At 36.2% G+C, this 18,085-nt stretch overlaps 1 protein-coding gene across 2 annotated transcripts in view; it reads left to right on the top strand.

Annotated features, from left to right (window-relative positions):
* The window catches only part of LOC150086817 (reelin-like), a 1,004,591-nt gene that overhangs the window by 809,418 nt on the left and 177,088 nt on the right, over positions 1-18,085 (top strand). For both annotated transcript variants that reach the window (XM_090372773.1, XM_090372772.1), the window contains one exon: positions 11,978-12,084. In XM_090372773.1, the coding sequence (XP_090228899.1) occupies positions 11,978-12,084 (107 nt within the window). The remainder of the gene's footprint in view (positions 1-11,977; positions 12,085-18,085) is intronic.

The following is an 18,085-nucleotide window of genomic DNA, read 5'->3' as shown; positions in this document are numbered from 1 at the left end:
GTGCTACGCTTCTTGTGTAGCACTGCTGCTCCTGTCCACCTGGCTACGGAGGTGCCATTTCATCACCTAAACAGGTGAAAATTACTGATTTTGTGTAAATGAACATACATGCATACATACATCTATATGTTTTAAGTGAAAAAAAAAAATTATTTAAGTATATATACTTTTTTTTTTTAATCTTCTACTGGTCCTGATCACATTGTATAAGAGGGCTATAACTTCAGGATACCTATTAAGATATCCTTGTGATGTAATTTCACTACATTTAATGTGTAGCATTACTATTTTTACTAAAATAAAAAAAAATACTACCTGCTTCATTTGCCCATCCCTTCTAATAATTTCTCTTAATACTTCTGTAAATTTATTCAGACTACCCTCTTCCACAACACCGCATGGAGGTTTGTTTCAACGGTTAACTACTCTCCTGTCCCCTAGCTGAAAGCTAATTTTTGTAAATTTCCCCTTCAACTCTCCTTTTCCAGTTTAAATCTGTTTACATATTGCTTTTCTCTGCATCCACTCTAACAGATCTACATACTACTAAAATGAGGCTTACAAACCTGTAACACTCAAGACAGCCTAACCATTGCCTTATATAACAACGAGATAACTATCTCCTTTTCCCTTCTGGCATAATTCCTCTCTATTATTGACAGAACCCCATGAGCTGCCCTAGTAGGTTGTTGGCACTGCTCAGGGAACTTCATGTCAGACTGTATACAACCATCCTTAGGTCTTTTTCACTCTCCACTACCTTGAGTGAAGCACCATCTAATTGATATATTCTTCTGGGATTACTCTTACTCAAGTGTACCTTGCATTAGTATTAGCATTGGCAGTCACAAATGATGCAAAAAAGCAAGCTTATAAAGCATCAACCAAAAAAAAAAACTATACACTCTACCTATCCATACTCTAAGAATATATCTAGTTCTTCCTTGAATTTATTCAAACCAACCACTTCCACAACAACAGATGGAAATTTGTTCCAACAATCAATGACCCACTGGCTGAAGACAAACTTCCACACATCTATCCTACAACCATCCTTCCTCAGCTTGAATGCTGTGTAGCCTCAGAAAAAGGAAGAATGCCATCAACATTTAGCTTACTCAATCCATCAAGTGGCACAATCTGATTCAACCCCTTCCTTCTACTGTTAATATAAGCACAAAAGTCTTTGCTGCTGTTCTTTTTCATTCGTTGCCAGAGACTTCTCATGATCTGCCTTTGCCTGCCTAATCTCCTTTGTAACTTGACTACAGACTAATTTATATACCATACACTTCTGCTCACCTGATAATGTATATGCATCCTGCACATTTTTCTTCTCTGCCACGTCTCATCAATTCATCTGACATCCATTTAGGTCTAAGCCTTGAATAGTATTTCTTAATTGGTATGAAAAGCCTAGTAGCTTCTATGATTACTTCCCTGAATGCTTTCCATTTAGAATTTGCTGTTGGTAACATCATCACTGCAATAGAATTTAAAAACTATCTGAGACCACTGTGTCACCCTCATGAAAGTAAAAGCCTTTCCTTTTACCCTTGACTGTATTTATGTCTTTAATTAGATTCTGCATTAGTACACTGTGATCACTGTAACCCAGTGGGTCTCTGTTTGCAGATTATTAATGCTTGAAAAATTACAGCTAATAACCAGATCAAAAGTATTACTTACTCTTGTTGCCTCTCTAACATGGTGCTGTTTTCTACAGTCTTCCTAGTGTGTGAGTGACCAACCCACAAATTCCAGTGAGCATCTGGAAAGTTAAAATCTCACATTATAAGACATTCTGATTTACCGGCCTACTCTGTATAGCTGTGTATTTTTCTGTATAGCTGTTTGGTATACTCATCACAGTCATTAGTCCTATAGCACACTCATAATGTTGAGTCACCAAAGTGACTCAACATTGCACTAGTCATGCATTTAAACTGTATGCACTGCCTTAGATTTAATATGCCTCTTAACTAAGAACCTAGCCCCACAACCCCTCCTGTCCTATCTTTCCTTTCTACTGTTAATATAAGCCTTTCTGTATGCATTGTACTCCCCATATTCAAATTCAGCATTGTTTATGTCTGAGTGACACCATATCTCTATTATCCCTACAGTAATATCTGCATTTGATGATTCAATCAGTACTTCAAACTCATAAAATTTATTTACAATGCTCCTAACATTAGTGTACATGTAAGTATACATGCACATGTTCTTACTCTTAGTTACCCTAACACAGCCCCTGTATTTTATTTGTTCCATTATGACCCACAGTGGGGCTCAATCCTCAAAACCTTGCTTTCCAGCTACTACATATTCCAATAGAAGCAGTGCAAGAATTACTTTTGCCTCTATCTGTGGCTCTAGTTAATCTATTAGTCTGTGTGCCTCCCCAAACTAGCAGTTTACCAACCCATTTATCACAGCCTCGACAGCATTAGGAAATATTCTTGCACCCCTTCTATTTAAGTGTATCCCATCCTTGTAAAAACAGTTTCTCATGATAACAAGCACAGACCACACTAAGAAAAATTCTATCTCATACGCCTTGCACATTCTCTCCAGGCCCAAATTGATTAACAGGCTCTCAATATGTACTCCCTCCTTTCATGTCTGAGCAGAATTGCAGACCTTTCAAATTCAGTCCTAACTTGCAACTTTTTTTCCAATGTTGCCCTGTACTCAGTAAGTTTTCAGATCTACTCTTAATATCATTAGTGCCAGTATGTACCACAATATCACCTTTTATGCCCTTAAAAGATGATAACTGCTCTACAATGTTATCTACTTTAGCCCCAGCAAACATACCCTGGTCCTATTCCACCTGTCCTTCTTGCACAATTATTTCCATTTCCCTGACAAGAGAGTCACTGACAATAACTACCTCATGTACACCAGTCCATTCTGCTTTGGAAATTGCCACTATGTTACTTAATGCACAAGTGTGAGCTCTGTCTTTATGTCATTTATCAATGTTAAACCTCAATCGTCACTTCTTAGCCCATCTGGCAGATTAGTATTCGTATCAGCCATATAGTATAAGGAAGCAACAGGGTTTTGCTACACTGTCCAAAAAAAAAAAAAAAAAGTAATAGACCTTTGAATTTCTTTAAACTTTCAGCCTCAACTACCTGCAACTAAAGAAGCATTGCAGGATCATCTTGACAAGACTATAGTAATAATTCAGACACAGTAGGTTTGTTAAGGGGAAGTCTTGTCTGACCAATTTGATTGGACACTATCACATGGTCACAAAAGAACTGGATGCAAACAATAATTTTGATTTCATATACTGGATTTCAGGAAAACTTTTCATACTGTTGCACATGGAAGACTGCTGTACAAATTGGAGCAGTATGGCATTAAGGGCAAGTTGCTACAATGGATAAAAGGATAGTTGAGTGAGAGAAGACAGAGAGTAGCAATCAATGGACACTGCTCTTCATGGACTAGTGTTATTAGTGGTGTCCCCCAGGGTTCGATGTTGGACCCATTGTTGTTTTGTATATTTATCAATGATGTTGATGAAGGTATATCAAGATTAATGTCAAAGTTTGCAGATGATACAAAGGTTGGCATAGTTGTTAATAGCAGTAATGACAGTATGCTGCTGCAACGGGATCTGGAAAAGTTGGGCAGATAGGATGAGAAGTGGCAACTGAAGTTTAACATTGGCAAAGTACTACATATGGGTAGCAGTGACCTCAAAGAAATGTACCGACTGGGTGGTGTTACACTCAGGGTAGTGGAGAATGAAAGAGACCTGGGAGTAATTGTGCAGTCAGATATGAAGTTTTCTGAGTAGTGCAGACAAGCTGCCAGAGTAGACCATGGGGTATTGTCAATGATATATACAGGAATTTTGCTAGTAAGGTTAATGAGGTGATTATCCCTTTCTATAAGGCAATGGTCAGGCCACGCTTTGAGTATTGCAACTCTACATCACACTAATCTAGGGTTGCTAGAACCAGTACACAGAAGGGCAACAGGATTGGCGAGGGTAACAAAGGGATCCTCTTACCAAGAAAGACTTAAGTTCTGCAAATTGAAGTGCCTCGAGACTAGGCACCTGCAAGGTGATCTGATTGAGGTGTATAAGGCGTTGAATGGATTGAGCAGGCTCAATGATTTTGGGATTCTTTTTCTTGCTCAGATTACAAACCTGAGCGGGCATAAACTGAAATTGAGGAATGACAGTTTTCGAATAGATGTGCAGAAATTTGCCTTTAGCCTGCAGATAGTTGATTGCTGGAACAAACTTCCATCTGTTGTTGTGGATGTTGATAGCTGAAATAAATACAAGGAAGAAATGGAGAAACTTTTGGAGTGAATGGATGGGTGAAATGGGGTTTTTTTTTTTTTTTTTTGGTAGGTTGGATTTATAATATTCCATGGTAGGTTGGATTTATGATTTGTGCAGAGTGATTAACTTTTAGAAGAAAAGTAATGTTGAGAGAAAAAGAGAAGATCAATTTTTTTTAGTGCAGAGGAAGCAATATTTGTAATGTGCGTATGCCAAGAGAGTTTAGAAGTCAGGGTAATCCCTAATAGAGATATGTGATATTGTCTAGAAATCCGAGTGTTGTAAAAGATAAGCATAGGATCAGAAGAATTCATTTTGTGAGACAAAAGAGATGTAAGACAGGACTGAGTTTTAGAAGAATTAAAGTTAACTAAGTTACCTTTGTCCCCACTGAAGAATTACTTGCAGATCAGTGTTTAAAGAATTGGTAGTGGATATTGGAGAAGTTGAAGCTGTTTGGACAGGGTTTCTCAAATTGTAAGGTGGAATGCAATGTGCTATCATCAAGAAAGCAAAACTATGGATAGTATTTCCAGTCAGTTCAGAAAGATCATTAATATATAAGGGGAAAAGAGTGGGAGAATGAACAAAACACTGGGGAACACCAACATTAGTAGAGAAGTTAGAAGACAGAGAGATATCTATTATCACCCAGAGTGAGTTGTCAGAAAGAAAACTAGATACCCAATTACAAAAAAGCAGTTGGAAAACATTAAGATGGAAGCTTATTTAGAAGTCCTTTATGTTAAACATGATCAAAAGCCTTTGAACTGTCAAGAGTAGCTGCTTGAGATTCAACAAACTTTTCCATTGAATTTGTCCATAGATGGATAACATAGCTAGTACATCCCCAGTGGATCAAAACTGATGGAATCCATACTGCAAACATTGATCAGATGGAAGGTTTATAGATAGTTAAAGAGTTGGAAGTTAATGGATTTTCCAATACTTTAGAAAGAGTAGAAGTAAGTGCAATGGGATGATAATTGGATCGGAGGGATTTGTCACCCTATTTAGGAACTGACTGGATATGAGCAAATTTTCAAGCAGAAGGAAAAACACTAGTGGAATATAAAAGTATAAAAATGTGACACAGAACAAGAGTAAGCTCAGGAGCACATGTAGAGAAATACCATCGGGACCTGACACTTTCTTGGCATTGAGTCTGTTCCAAATTCTTCTGACATCTTTTCAATGGAAGGCCACATGAGGAATTGAATGGAGTGTACTGGGAATGGTAGGAGGTGGGTTAACAAGATTATCAATACAAGAGTTCGAAGAAAAGTAGGATGCTAGCAGGTCAGTATTATCTTTAGCTGAGGTGGGATTAGAGATGGGCTAAAGTTGCAACCAATAGCTTTGGCAAGAGACCAGAATGATCGACTACCATTTGGACAAGAAGCAAGTTTTATAATGTTCGCCTGTTCAAAATCTAGATTGGACTGATTAATAACTACATTAAAATTATTGCAAGCTTCAGTGTAGACAGAAAATGAACCTGGAGATTTGGATGCAGGCCAATTGCGATATGCAACATTCTTGCCTTAGTACATTTATTGGAAAACCAAAGTTTAGATAAAGGATGAGATTTTAAGGTGGTGTTTGGAATAAAGGTTGTCATCCCTACAAGGATAATTTCACTGACACGATCTGAGCAAATGTTGACAGAAGATTTGAAACAGTAATCCTACCAAGGAAAAGAAAATAAATCTCGCAGATCATCCCATTTTGCATTCTTGTAATGTCAAACAACACGGGGTTGAGAATGGCCACAAAAGAAAGGCTCCATTGGAGAAGAGACCATCACCGAGTTGTGATCTGAGGTGCCTAGAGGTCCACTCACCTCATCCATGTACTTGCAAGGGTTGTTTGTGAGAAAACGAACAAGAGTGTTGGCTGTATTCTTAGGATTGTCGGGTACAGGACATGATACTGCCATAGGGGATGTCTTTGTGTATGTGCGCGATGCAAGGAGTGTAAGGAAATCAGGTGACAACTCAGTGTTGTTATGAGCCTATATGAGAGCTTGAAGGACAGGGTGGATGCCCTCGAAGGATTAAAAGTGAGGGCCCATCAAGCTCTCAGCTGCCCACACCAATGGCAGAGCTTGCACTTGGTCATCACGCAACACAGTGGCAGCCCGCAAGGCAGAATGCACTGTTCCCAAAGGAACTAGTAGTTGTTGGTGACTCTATTGTCAGGGAAACGGGAAACATGCTTTGTAAAAAGGATAGGTGGAACAGGACCAGGGTATGTCTGCCAGGGGCAAAGGTTGATGATGTTGTAGAGCAGATATCATCTTTTAAGGGCACAAAAGATGATATAGTTGTACATGTTGGCACTAATGATATTAAGAGTAGGAGACCGGTGGAATTACTTAAGGACAGGTCACTGTTGAAAAAAAGCCGTGAATTAGGGTTGAATTTGAAAGTGTCTGCAATTCTGCCCAGACACGATAGGAGGGAGTATATGATGAGAGCCCTGTCGATCAATTCGGCCCTGGAAAGATTGTGCAAGGCTCAAGGGGTAGAATTTTTTTCAGCCTGGACTGTACTTGTTAACAGGAGAGACTGCTTCTACAGGAATGGGATACACTTAAATAGAAAGGGTGCAAGAATATTTGCTGATGCTATCGAGGCAGTGTTAGGTGGGTCGGAAAACTGCTGGTTGGGAGGATACAAGGACTAATAGTTTAACAATAGCCATTGGAAGAGGTGAAAGTGATTCTTGCACTGCTTCTATTGGAATGAGCAGCAGCCTGGAAAATAAGATGCAGGATATTTCAGAGACTGCTGGGAATCATTGGGGTGAAAGTAAACACATGGGTTGCGTTAGGGTAGCTAAGAAAAAGAACAGATGCATGTATACTTGTGTGTACACCAATGCTAGGAGTTTAGTAAATAAATTTGATGAATTTGAGGTATTGCTCAAAACATCAAAGGCAGATATTGTTGGGATTTCAGAGACGTGGTGTCACACAGATATAAGGAATGCAGAACTGAAATTTGGGGAGTACAATGTCTACAGAAAGGATAGACAGGATAGGAAGGGAGGAGGGGTTATGCTATTAGTTAAGAAATACATAAAATCCAAGGAAGTGAAGCCAGTCAACATCGCTAGGCAGTGCAGTGTCGAGTCAGTTTGGTGTGACGTAAGCATTGAGAGATCAAAATTGAGAGTAGGAGTGTTCTATAGGCCTAATGACTCTGATGAGTATAATAAGAAACTGTACAGGGAAATAGAGTGGGCCAGTAAATCAAAGAGTCTTATAATGGGGAATTTTAATTTCCCAGTTATTGACTGGAATTTGGGGCTGGTGACTCACACACTAGCAAGGGTTTTGTGGATTTATTGGATGATTGTTTTCTAAATCAGCATGTTCGGGAGGCAACTAGAGGGAGTAATACTCTTGATTTGATTATCAGTAGTGATTCTTCATGCATTAACAATCTGCAGATAAATGAACCACTAGGTGGCAGTGATCACAGTGTGCTGAAGTGGGATTTACTCAAAGAGGTAACTACCATTAGGGGTAAAGGGAAGGGTTATTGCTTTTGTAAAGGTGACTAAGATGGACTGAGACAGTATTTAAATTCTATACAGTGGGACCAACTGATGATGTTACCAACAGCAAATTCAAAATGGGAAGCATTCAAAGAACTTATCTGGGAAGCTACTAGGCTTTACATACCAACTAAGAAATATTGTTCAAGGTTTAGGCCTAAATGGATGTCAGATGAACTAATGAGACATATGGCAGAGAATAAAAATGCATGGGATACTTACAAATTAACACATGACACAGAAGCCTATGATAGATACAAGTTGATCTGTAACCAAGTTACAAAGGAGGTTAGGCATGTGAAGGCAGATTACGAGAAATCTTTGGCAAGAGATGCAAAGAAAAACAGCAAAGAGTTCTTTACTTATGTAAACTCTAGAAGGAAGGGGATGAATCAGATTGGTCCACTTGATATCGATGGGTCAGCTGTTGATGATCCTGCTCAGGTAGCTAACAAACTAAATGAATATTTTGCATCGACATTCACACATGAGGAGTTATTCAGCGAGGGGAATGCCAGAGGTGTATTCAAATCTGGCAGTAAGCTAGAGAATCTTGTAATAACTGAGAGTAAAGTGGAGGAGAAATTATTGAAGATAAACATAAGAAAGGCACCTTGGGTGGATGGGATCTATCCAGTTATATTAAAGGAGGCAGCAAAGGAAGTAAGCAAACCCTTAGCCATAATTATGAGAGCTTCCTTGGACTAAGGGGAGGTACCCACAGACTGGAGATGTGCAAATGTGACCCCAGTTCACAAAGGAGGATCAAAGGCTGACACAAGTAATTATAGACCTGTGAGTTTAACTTCTGTTCCCGGAAAATTAATGGAGGCACTGGTTAAAGAAGCACTGCAGGATCATCTAGACAAGACTTCAGTTATAGCTCGGACACAGCATTGTTTTGTTAAGGGGAAGTCTTGCCTGACCAATTTGATTGAATACTATGATGCAGTCACAAAAGAACTGGATGCAGGGAATAACTTTGATATTATATACTTGGATCTTAGAAAGGCTTTTGATACTGTTGCACATGGAAGACTGCTACACAAATTGGAGCAGTGTGACATTGGAGGCAAATTGCTGCTATGGATAAAGGGGTGGTTGAGGGGGAGAAGACAGAGAGTGGTAATCAATGGACACTGCTCATCGTGGACTAATGTTATTAGTGGAGTCCCTCGGGGCTCAGTGTTGGGTCCATTATTGTTTTCTGTATTTATAAATGATATTGATGATGGTATATCAAGCTTAATGTTCAAGTTTGCAGACGATACAAAGGTTGGCAGGGTTGTCAAGGACACTACTGACACTATGCTGCTGCAACAGGATCTGGAAAGGTTGAGCAGATGGGCTGAGAGGTGGCAAATGAAGTTTAACATTGACAAATGTAAAGTACTACATATGGGAAACAGTAACCCCAGAGCAGCGTATCAACTCTGTGGTACTACACTGACAGTGGTAGAGAATGAAAGGGACTTGGGGGTGGTTGTGCAGGCAGATATGAAGTTCTCTGAGCAGTGCAGACGGGCTGCAAGAGTAGCTCATGGAGTATTGTCGATGATATACAGGAATTTTTCCAGCAGGGATAAGGAGGTGATTATTCCATTGTATAAGACAATGGTCAGGCCACACCTAGAGTACTGTATACAGGTCTGGAGGCCTCATTTCAAGAAGGATGTAGAGCTGCTGGAACGAGTACAGAGAAGGGCAACAAGAGTAGTGAATGGAACAAAGGGGTGCTCTTACGAAGAAAGGCTTAAGTTTTGCAAATTACAGTGTCTGGAGACTAGGCACCAGTGAGGTGATCTGATAGAGGTGTATAAAGCCTTGAATGGTTTGAGCATGCTCAATGCTGATGTGATTCTTCCTCTTGCTCAGAATAATCACCTGAGAGAGCATAAATTCAAATTGAGGAAAGACAGATGTAGGATAAATGTGCGGAAATTTGCCTTTAGCCAGCAGGTGGTTGGTTGGTGGAACAGACTTCCATCCCTTGTCGTGGAAGTTGATAGCCTAAATAAGTTTAAGGCTCAGCTGGACAGGTATTTCGAACGAACAGAGGGGTAAAGTGGAAATGTTTTTTTTTTATTTATTTATTTATTTTATTTTTTTTTTGACTAATTCTGCATAAGCTTGCTTTCTTGCATCAAATGCCTCTACTAATGCTATTCAGTAGGTAAGTGAACAATCTGTGCAATGTCATTAGTTATTGTAAAAGCCTCAGAACCTTGACCAGCTTGGTCTGTCTGACTAGAAAACTGAAGCCAGCTGGAGTTGTGAACATAAAAATTACCAAAGAAATATACTGTTAGCAAAGTTGGACTGGAGAAAGTCAAATTTCAAAGAAAAGAAATCAACCAGTTCCAAATGATTATTGGAGATGGAAGAATGATACTTTCTTCCATCTCCAATGGCATGTCAATCACTGCTACTCACAATGATCAATCAGAAAGGAGACACTTCTGATTGATCATTATGAGTAGCAGTGATTGAGGTGCCTAGCCTGCTATGATTAGTTTTAGGGTATTTATCCCCCCCTGCTGTTTTAAAATCGGAAAATGGGTTCCAATTTTAAAACAGCGGCAAGGGAAGGATGAACCCCCTAAAACTAACCATAGCGGGCTAGATATGTCAATTACTGCTACTCAAAATGATCAGTCAGAAGGGATACCAGATTGTAAAGACTAACCGCAACAACGGCTGGGTTATTTATGACTTTCCCACATCCAGTGCACAAGGGTCCAATCTAATTTGTTTCCTTCTTCTTTATATTCACATAATGAAAAGCTCCTTTTCCCTAATTCTGTGCCAGTGCTTTCCCATACCCAGCAGTGACCTCCCTAGCTTTATCTGTGGTATTATTACAGATAAACTTGTAGCTGTTGTAGGCTTCAATAGTTTCATCATTCTGAAACTTTCCTGTGCCATCTTTTTCTGCTCTATTAGACTGGACAGTTTTATGTTATCCATCTCAGCCAAATACTATATTTGCTAATGATGTGTGCTATTGTGCTGCATGTGCTAATGATGACACCGAAAGATATGTCTGTTGATGCAAAAACTCGTACTGCCCTTCATCCTTCTGAATTCATTTATTTATATCAGGAAAATTTCAAGTAGCAGGGTAAAAATTTCATGAATACTAGTTAAAATTGATGGATAATTTATCCAAAGCATTTTGGCCTGAAGTTCTTTGGATAAATGATATTTTATACTGCAGAGCAGTTCTGTATATCTGACCTTCCCTGTTCTTTGTAATTAACTTTGCTAAGAATTTCAAACATCATAAAAAAATGGACACAGTCTTGGTGACAGACATATAACATGTGGAGAAATACCATCAGATGTAAAGGGATCAGAATTAGATTTGTAATATGTATAATAAATTCTTTTTAATGAATTGATCATGCCCTGTAATTTTTTATTGACTTTTTATTTGCTCTTATTCATATTTATAGTAACAGCCCCTGAAACTCCAAATGCTTTTACTCTCAATTTTTAGAGTAAAATAAAGAGTAAGAACAATGCAATCCTGGCAAGTCAAACTGTATACTACAGGTTGGTTATGAACACCCATAAGTATTATAACTGTTCTGTTATTTACCCTTCAGAAATTTGCCTAGATATGAACATTAGTTTTTTGTTTTAAGCATCCAAAAGTTATTTAGCAACTCCATAATGAATTAAATAAATGAAAAATCATGTTACTTAAAGAAAAAATGTTTTAAATATATCACCAGTAAATATATAGTGTTACTACATTAATGGAATCAGTAATTGGATCATGGTAGGCCTTCCTGTTATCGAAAGGGAAAATTTCCTCCCATAATATTCTGCAATTAGAAATAAATAAACCTTCTCTTTGACACTATGGTATGATTTTCTGTATGCAAAATCTGACAATAACTCTTTTTCTTTTAAGAGTGTTTTCAAAAAATTAAGTATCTTAATTTATTTATTCTAAACAAGTCATTTTGTTCCACAGAATGTTTTTTTTTTTTATTAATATTGGTAACTCGGCAATTTATTTCTTTAAGATTGAGGTAATCTCTTACTCTTTTTAATAAATGCTGTTTTCTTTATTTCTGTTTGCATCTTTAGTTTTATTCAGTACACAGCTCAGTTAGGAGGGAAAGGTGATAATCTGGCCTGCATTCCAGCAAATGATCGCAATCAGAGCATATTCTTGCAGTATTCTGTGAATGGAGGTAAGCCATATTATAAATGCAGGAAAGGAAATTATTAAAAACGTTATAATTTATTTCAACCATAGTTGAAACTTAGGAATGCCCTTTTGAATTATATTGTAATTTTAAAATAAAATAATAAATTTGTTTCAGATAAACAAATTTGTTTTATTAGAACCCATCTACTCTGTTGGTGCACACTTTTTTTTAGTCCCCTTACCACTTAAACTTGAAGAAAACCTATTATAAGTTGTAAAATCATAATAAAATCTTGTAAATACATGAAATTATTCATTCTATGAGTATTTGATGCACAGAAGGAATATTTTATTAAATGCTATTAATACAGGTAGTTCTCAACTTTACAAGTTAATTTGTTCCTAGTGCATGCTTGTAAAGCCAAAACTCATAAAGCGGGAATTTATTTCTCATAGATGTAATATTAAAAACGGGGGTTACTTTGTCAGCAATGAAATTTGACCACAGTAATGTTAAAAACAGGGGTTACATTGTCAGCAATGAAATTTGACCATAGTAATGTTAAATAAAGGTCAATAAAACAATAGTTCATGCTTAAGCAATGATTTATTTAGCCAAAGAAATGAAAACATAGCCTTTAATATCAAGCAAATTATAATAATAAAGAAATTATTTATGTCACAAATAATTAAAGAATGTTTATTCTTCATCATCATCGACTGATGATGAAGAATAATAAGATCACATTTGCTTATGATCTCATATTTTGTTTTCAATGTTATTCCTCTTCATTGTATCTTTTTATTAATATTACTCTCCATAGTATTGCTTTGTTTTGATGTACTGTACAGTATTAATAAGTGAGATAAATTTGAAATAAGATGAGACAGCAAAAATCAGCACACTGACATACTCTTTATAATGTCGGTGTAGTAACTGCTTTATGTTATGTGAGTCAGTGAGATGCTCTCATCTGCCTGAATAAACGTATGAACATACAGTAGCTATACAATACTATACAGTATTATTAATTATTATATACACTATTATTGTATATATTATACAATACTATGCATTATTAATACTATAAAATACTATACATTATTAATACTATACAGTAGCTATACAATACTAAGTAGTACTGTAGTATTGTATAGCTACGCACATGGCTTGAAATGCCGTATTTATGAATCTTTAGCATTTATTTATTGCAATTAATGTTCATATTTTCGATTTTGTTGATACTTGAAAAAAAGAACTTGTAAACCCGGATGGCGTACATTTGAAATAGATATTCTTATTCTTTAAAATAGTTCCACCTTTATATTTTTACTTTAAAAGAATAATTCAGTTATCTACAATCTTATATATTAATAATAATGAAAAAATTTGAAATCCTAGTGAATTTATTAGTAAGCACATGTGTCCAAAATATGCTAGAGATGCCATTAAGTTTAAATAAAAAATCATCTACCAGAGTGACACAAATATCAATTTTAGTATTCCTCACTTACTGAATTTCCCTTCAATCTATGTCATTAATTGTTTTGTTAATGTAGATGTTTTGCCATAAAAAAGTAAAATAACACATTTTTAATGCTTAAAATAACACATTTTAAATCTTTAAAATTACAATTAATGCAATCGTTAAAAATGAAAATTTAAAATTAGCAATGTCTTTCTGTCCAATTCTTGAAGTGTGTTATTGTAATGTGTTGTTTTGGGAAGCTCAAATTGTTGATACAATCTTTCAGTGCCATCCAGTCATGAAGAACACAGGATTTTTATTTTCATAAGTGATATTCTGTGCTATTTGTATCAAAGCAAGCCCTAGCAACATGTTCTTCTTCCTATAGTAACAGTTAGCACCATGCCTAAAGATGGGAGGCAAGTTCAAACAAGAACAAATGCACATTCCCTGGGGCCAGAGGGTGTTTTATTTTAAAGAAATATTTAAAAATATATGGTTTCAATATTAAAAAATGGAATGTTTACAGTTGTGCTCATAATATATTGAAAATGTAGGATAACATTAAAAACCATTTTGAATTATTTCTTTCTGATTTTAAAGTTGATGAAGTTAAAGTTGTTATACTGGAGTTTTTCTTCTTATTTCTCGGGTTTCTCTGGATGCCACGTCTGTGTTGCGGGACGCGTTTTCTTCCTTGGTTACTTTGTTTCCGAGCGTAACCCCAGTATACTCATGTGACTGTCTAGTGGTTTTTTATATTAGGACAATGGTCTTGGCCCTCAATAAGCCTACCCGATGAAAGGGAATAGGAATCACAGCTTTTGACCAGGGCGCTGTGTTAATACTCAAAACCATTCCAGTTATAGTTAGGAGTTGAGCACCGCAATATAAGTTCTTCTATTCTAATTCTCTACTTAATTATTCGTGTGAATGGAGGATAGGTCTGAGGCATATGTTTAAACAAACATGGTTTAATGCAATATACTATAGAAATGGTACATATATAATAACTACTGCCCTAGTGGCAGTGACAAGCAAATCCTAAATCATTTGGTTACAATAATATAAATTGACTTTATAGAAGTATTTAAGAGTTCTTAGCATTATTGATATTTTGGTAATTCATGGGCTCTTCACATAGGTGTTCTTCGTGTGGATAACACATCTCAGGCAAGAACTGGCATGTGACATAATAGTTATACAAACATGATGGGTGGCAATACTAAACTGTCGCGCATAAGCTGTGTTTTACTTATTGTACACTGTTTTATCTATCGTTAATTGTGATAGATGCCCATCTAAGTGATGCGCTATTTAGAATATTCTACACTTAATCAATGCTAACATAATTAATTATATTACTGAGGAGTAAGGTTTATGTATAGCTGTAGGGATAACTTACCTAAATAAGGACGACTCATTCTACGGGGGGAACGGAACTTGGCGAGGGGATTCCGTGTTTTCTCGGTCTTCCTTCGGATTCTGCCATCTTCGCTCGCACATTCTGTATCTTCTGGTGCTGTCCTTCAAACTTCCGTCTGTACAGTCATTCTGTAGCTTTATTCCCGTTCCCAAAACTTACTGTATTTTTCTCACTCTCTCTCATACTGATTAACAACCGACTTTCTCCTACCAAAACCACCACAAAAACCAACTCTCTCGCTCTCTCGTCCACCAGGGTATATACTCCTTATCGCATGAACTTTCGCCTCAACCTGAGCTTGGACGAGGGTGGGGCACTCTACTCACGCTGTCATATGAGACAAACTGAAAATATTTACCAGAGAGCGGAGCTCGTATTTTCATGGACTTGTGAACTTATTTCTGCGTAGCGACCGTTATCTTGAGTTAAGAAAATAATGGCAAAGGGAATTTGTAACTGAGAAAGCAACTAAGTCGGATAAGACCGTCACTAGCGAATTTAACCATCCTATATTTGTCAGGAAACTGTTAGCAGTTAGTCATGTTAGATTGGTATACATATTTTCTGCTGAAAGCCAAAACAACTCTTTAGTAAAAGGGGGCACAGCAAAGGGGGAAAAGGGAAATGCATGGGAAATATCTGTAAATTAATAAGAAAAATGTGGGCATTTTACAAAGTTCATAAATAATTGAGGGATGCCATGTTCACAGGTATGAGGATAATATGCATGTTTGCTATTGGGTTAAGGAGAACGGCGGGTACAACATACTCATATATATAGTTTCAAAATAAAGTAATTTTGATAGATATCGTCTGAAATAGCAAACTGTGCAAAAATTTAATATTTCATAGTTGAAAAATCTAAAAATAATAGAAAACATCAACAGAAAATATATGAAAATAATAACATTGTATCTATGTTCCTGTTCATGTTTCTGTATCTACAAAACTGTTTCACGGTTTGACAGTGTATATGGTATTACCTTTTTATATATTTAATTTATTCCATATTTTACCCTCCATTCTCACTGGTATTTCAGACCTGGTTGTAACTGTTTGTCTTTTTTCTGTATTGAATGTTCATCAGAATGTTGTCATTTCTTTTTAAGATGCCGTGACATATTGAATTTGTTAAGAGTGAATGCAGTTTAGGAAAAACTACCTTTTCAGCTATCAGACACACCTCATTAACTCTGTTATATGAGAAACAATATATCTTACTTTTACAAAATATTCAAAGTTTATTTGGATACACATTATTTGTCCAATTAATATATTGTCCATTGCATAAAATGTAATAATATGATGAATAATTCAAATTAATAATTAGTAGATATGTTCCCAAATTATTTTAAAATATTAAACCAAAAGTAGCAATATTTTAAAATAATATTTTATCAATTAAAGCAATTTTTTTATATTGGCATAATATATATTCATCATGATTTTTTGACAAAAGTCTAAATAATACTCAATTGCAACATATAAAAATAGATAAATGTAAAAAATCTACAAATACAAATTATACATAAATTAGATAAATATTGATTCATCACATATATGCAAATATAATGGCATCTTGCATTGTGCTCTTAATTAGCTTCTGAGGATAGAGCATTAAGCAAAAATAGCACTAAACAAGGTCGCAAAATGGTACCTATGGCAATACAATCCCAACTTTGCAATAGATAAATGAATGCTGTAAATGCTATTGGAAAATTTCCTTGGCTGTCACTATTAAGATAGTGCTGTATTATATAGAGATGTTATATTTGGTGCTATAATATGAAAAATACAATATATAAAGTAGTATTTAACAAATAAAACTCTAAGAAATCTAAGCGTTGATTGAATCCTGAATGCTAATTAGCACTCCCAGTATAGACAAAAATAATGATAAATACAAGGCTGAGCAAGTTTGGATTGTAAGCAAGTTTTGACCATGTGAAGTCTTTCAACAAATATAATAGTTGTTCATTACACCTAATATTTCATTTTTTAAATTAATATATTTTCCAAGTGCATTTTGCAGATTACTACAGTATGGGGTGCCATGTATATTCACACGTATTCATGAATTATATATCATCCACTTACATTAAATATGGCTTCTTAATAAAGATAACAATTACTAATACATACGTGTTCAAAAGATAAGTGGCAACTATTTTATTTTTTATATATTAAATTTTTAAACGAAATTTGATTTCCTGAACTTCAGGAGGTCAGAATTAATTGCAGGATGATAAATCTGAATATAATGTTGTAATATGATCGTTAGTATATTCTATCTCTAGAATATGCAAATCAGGTGGAGCTATAAAAATGTTACGTGTAGTGCACATTACCATTCGTAAATGAGTGGTTTCCTTTCTATAGAATTCAACAGGACAGCAATTCAGCTTTAAATCAGTCATCCCATTAATTTCAAAGTTATGGCAACAGTATCGGGAGAATCCACCTTGAATAAACCCCGGGGGCTCACATCTGGTGAGTATGGACTTGGCACACCCAGGGTCCTGAGCTGGATATCATCATTCTTCTCTTTCTTGGTGATGCCCTTCTACTTTTGACTCTCTGTCTCTCAGGGTAACTCGGGACTTTTTTCCTGGTGCAGCATAAGCCTCGGGCTTCCTTGCACCATATGGCTATTAATAATAATAATAATAATAATAATAAGACAACTTGGGATTGAACAAACGAGTTGCAATGTTCCCTGCTGTTGGGCCAGATGACTGCTACCTGGCCCCACAGCGAAACATCAAAAGGAGATGACAGCCAGGTAGAATCTCTTTCTTGAATACTCAGTAGCAACTGAAATCATAATATCTTGGTAGACTATATACAGAAGATTTCAGAAAAGGGAGGAGAGTGATACTTCCTGTGGTATGTGCTTTCTTTCCCACAGAACAACCTATTTGACTTTGTGCAGACAACACAATTTCTAGAACCAAGGCCAATATTGAGAATATTCTTTAAATGGAGTGGCCAGCTACCCATCCAAAAAATACTCGTGAAATATTCTCTATTCAAAAATATTCTCCATTCAAAAATGGATGATGTGTGTGGATTATGTACATAATCCACATAACTGTGGTGTATTTACACCAGTATTATATATTATTATGTGCACATACATACACAATCAT

The sequence above is a fragment of the Mastigoproctus giganteus genome, chromosome 4, assembly GCF_048544385.1.
Source record: "Mastigoproctus giganteus isolate SK-2022 chromosome 4, ASM4854438v1, whole genome shotgun sequence".
Classification (NCBI taxonomy): domain Eukaryota; kingdom Metazoa; phylum Arthropoda; class Arachnida; order Uropygi; family Thelyphonidae; genus Mastigoproctus; species Mastigoproctus giganteus.
Note: the sequence above shows the minus strand (reverse complement) of the source record. Positions and strands in the feature narration are given on the sequence as shown.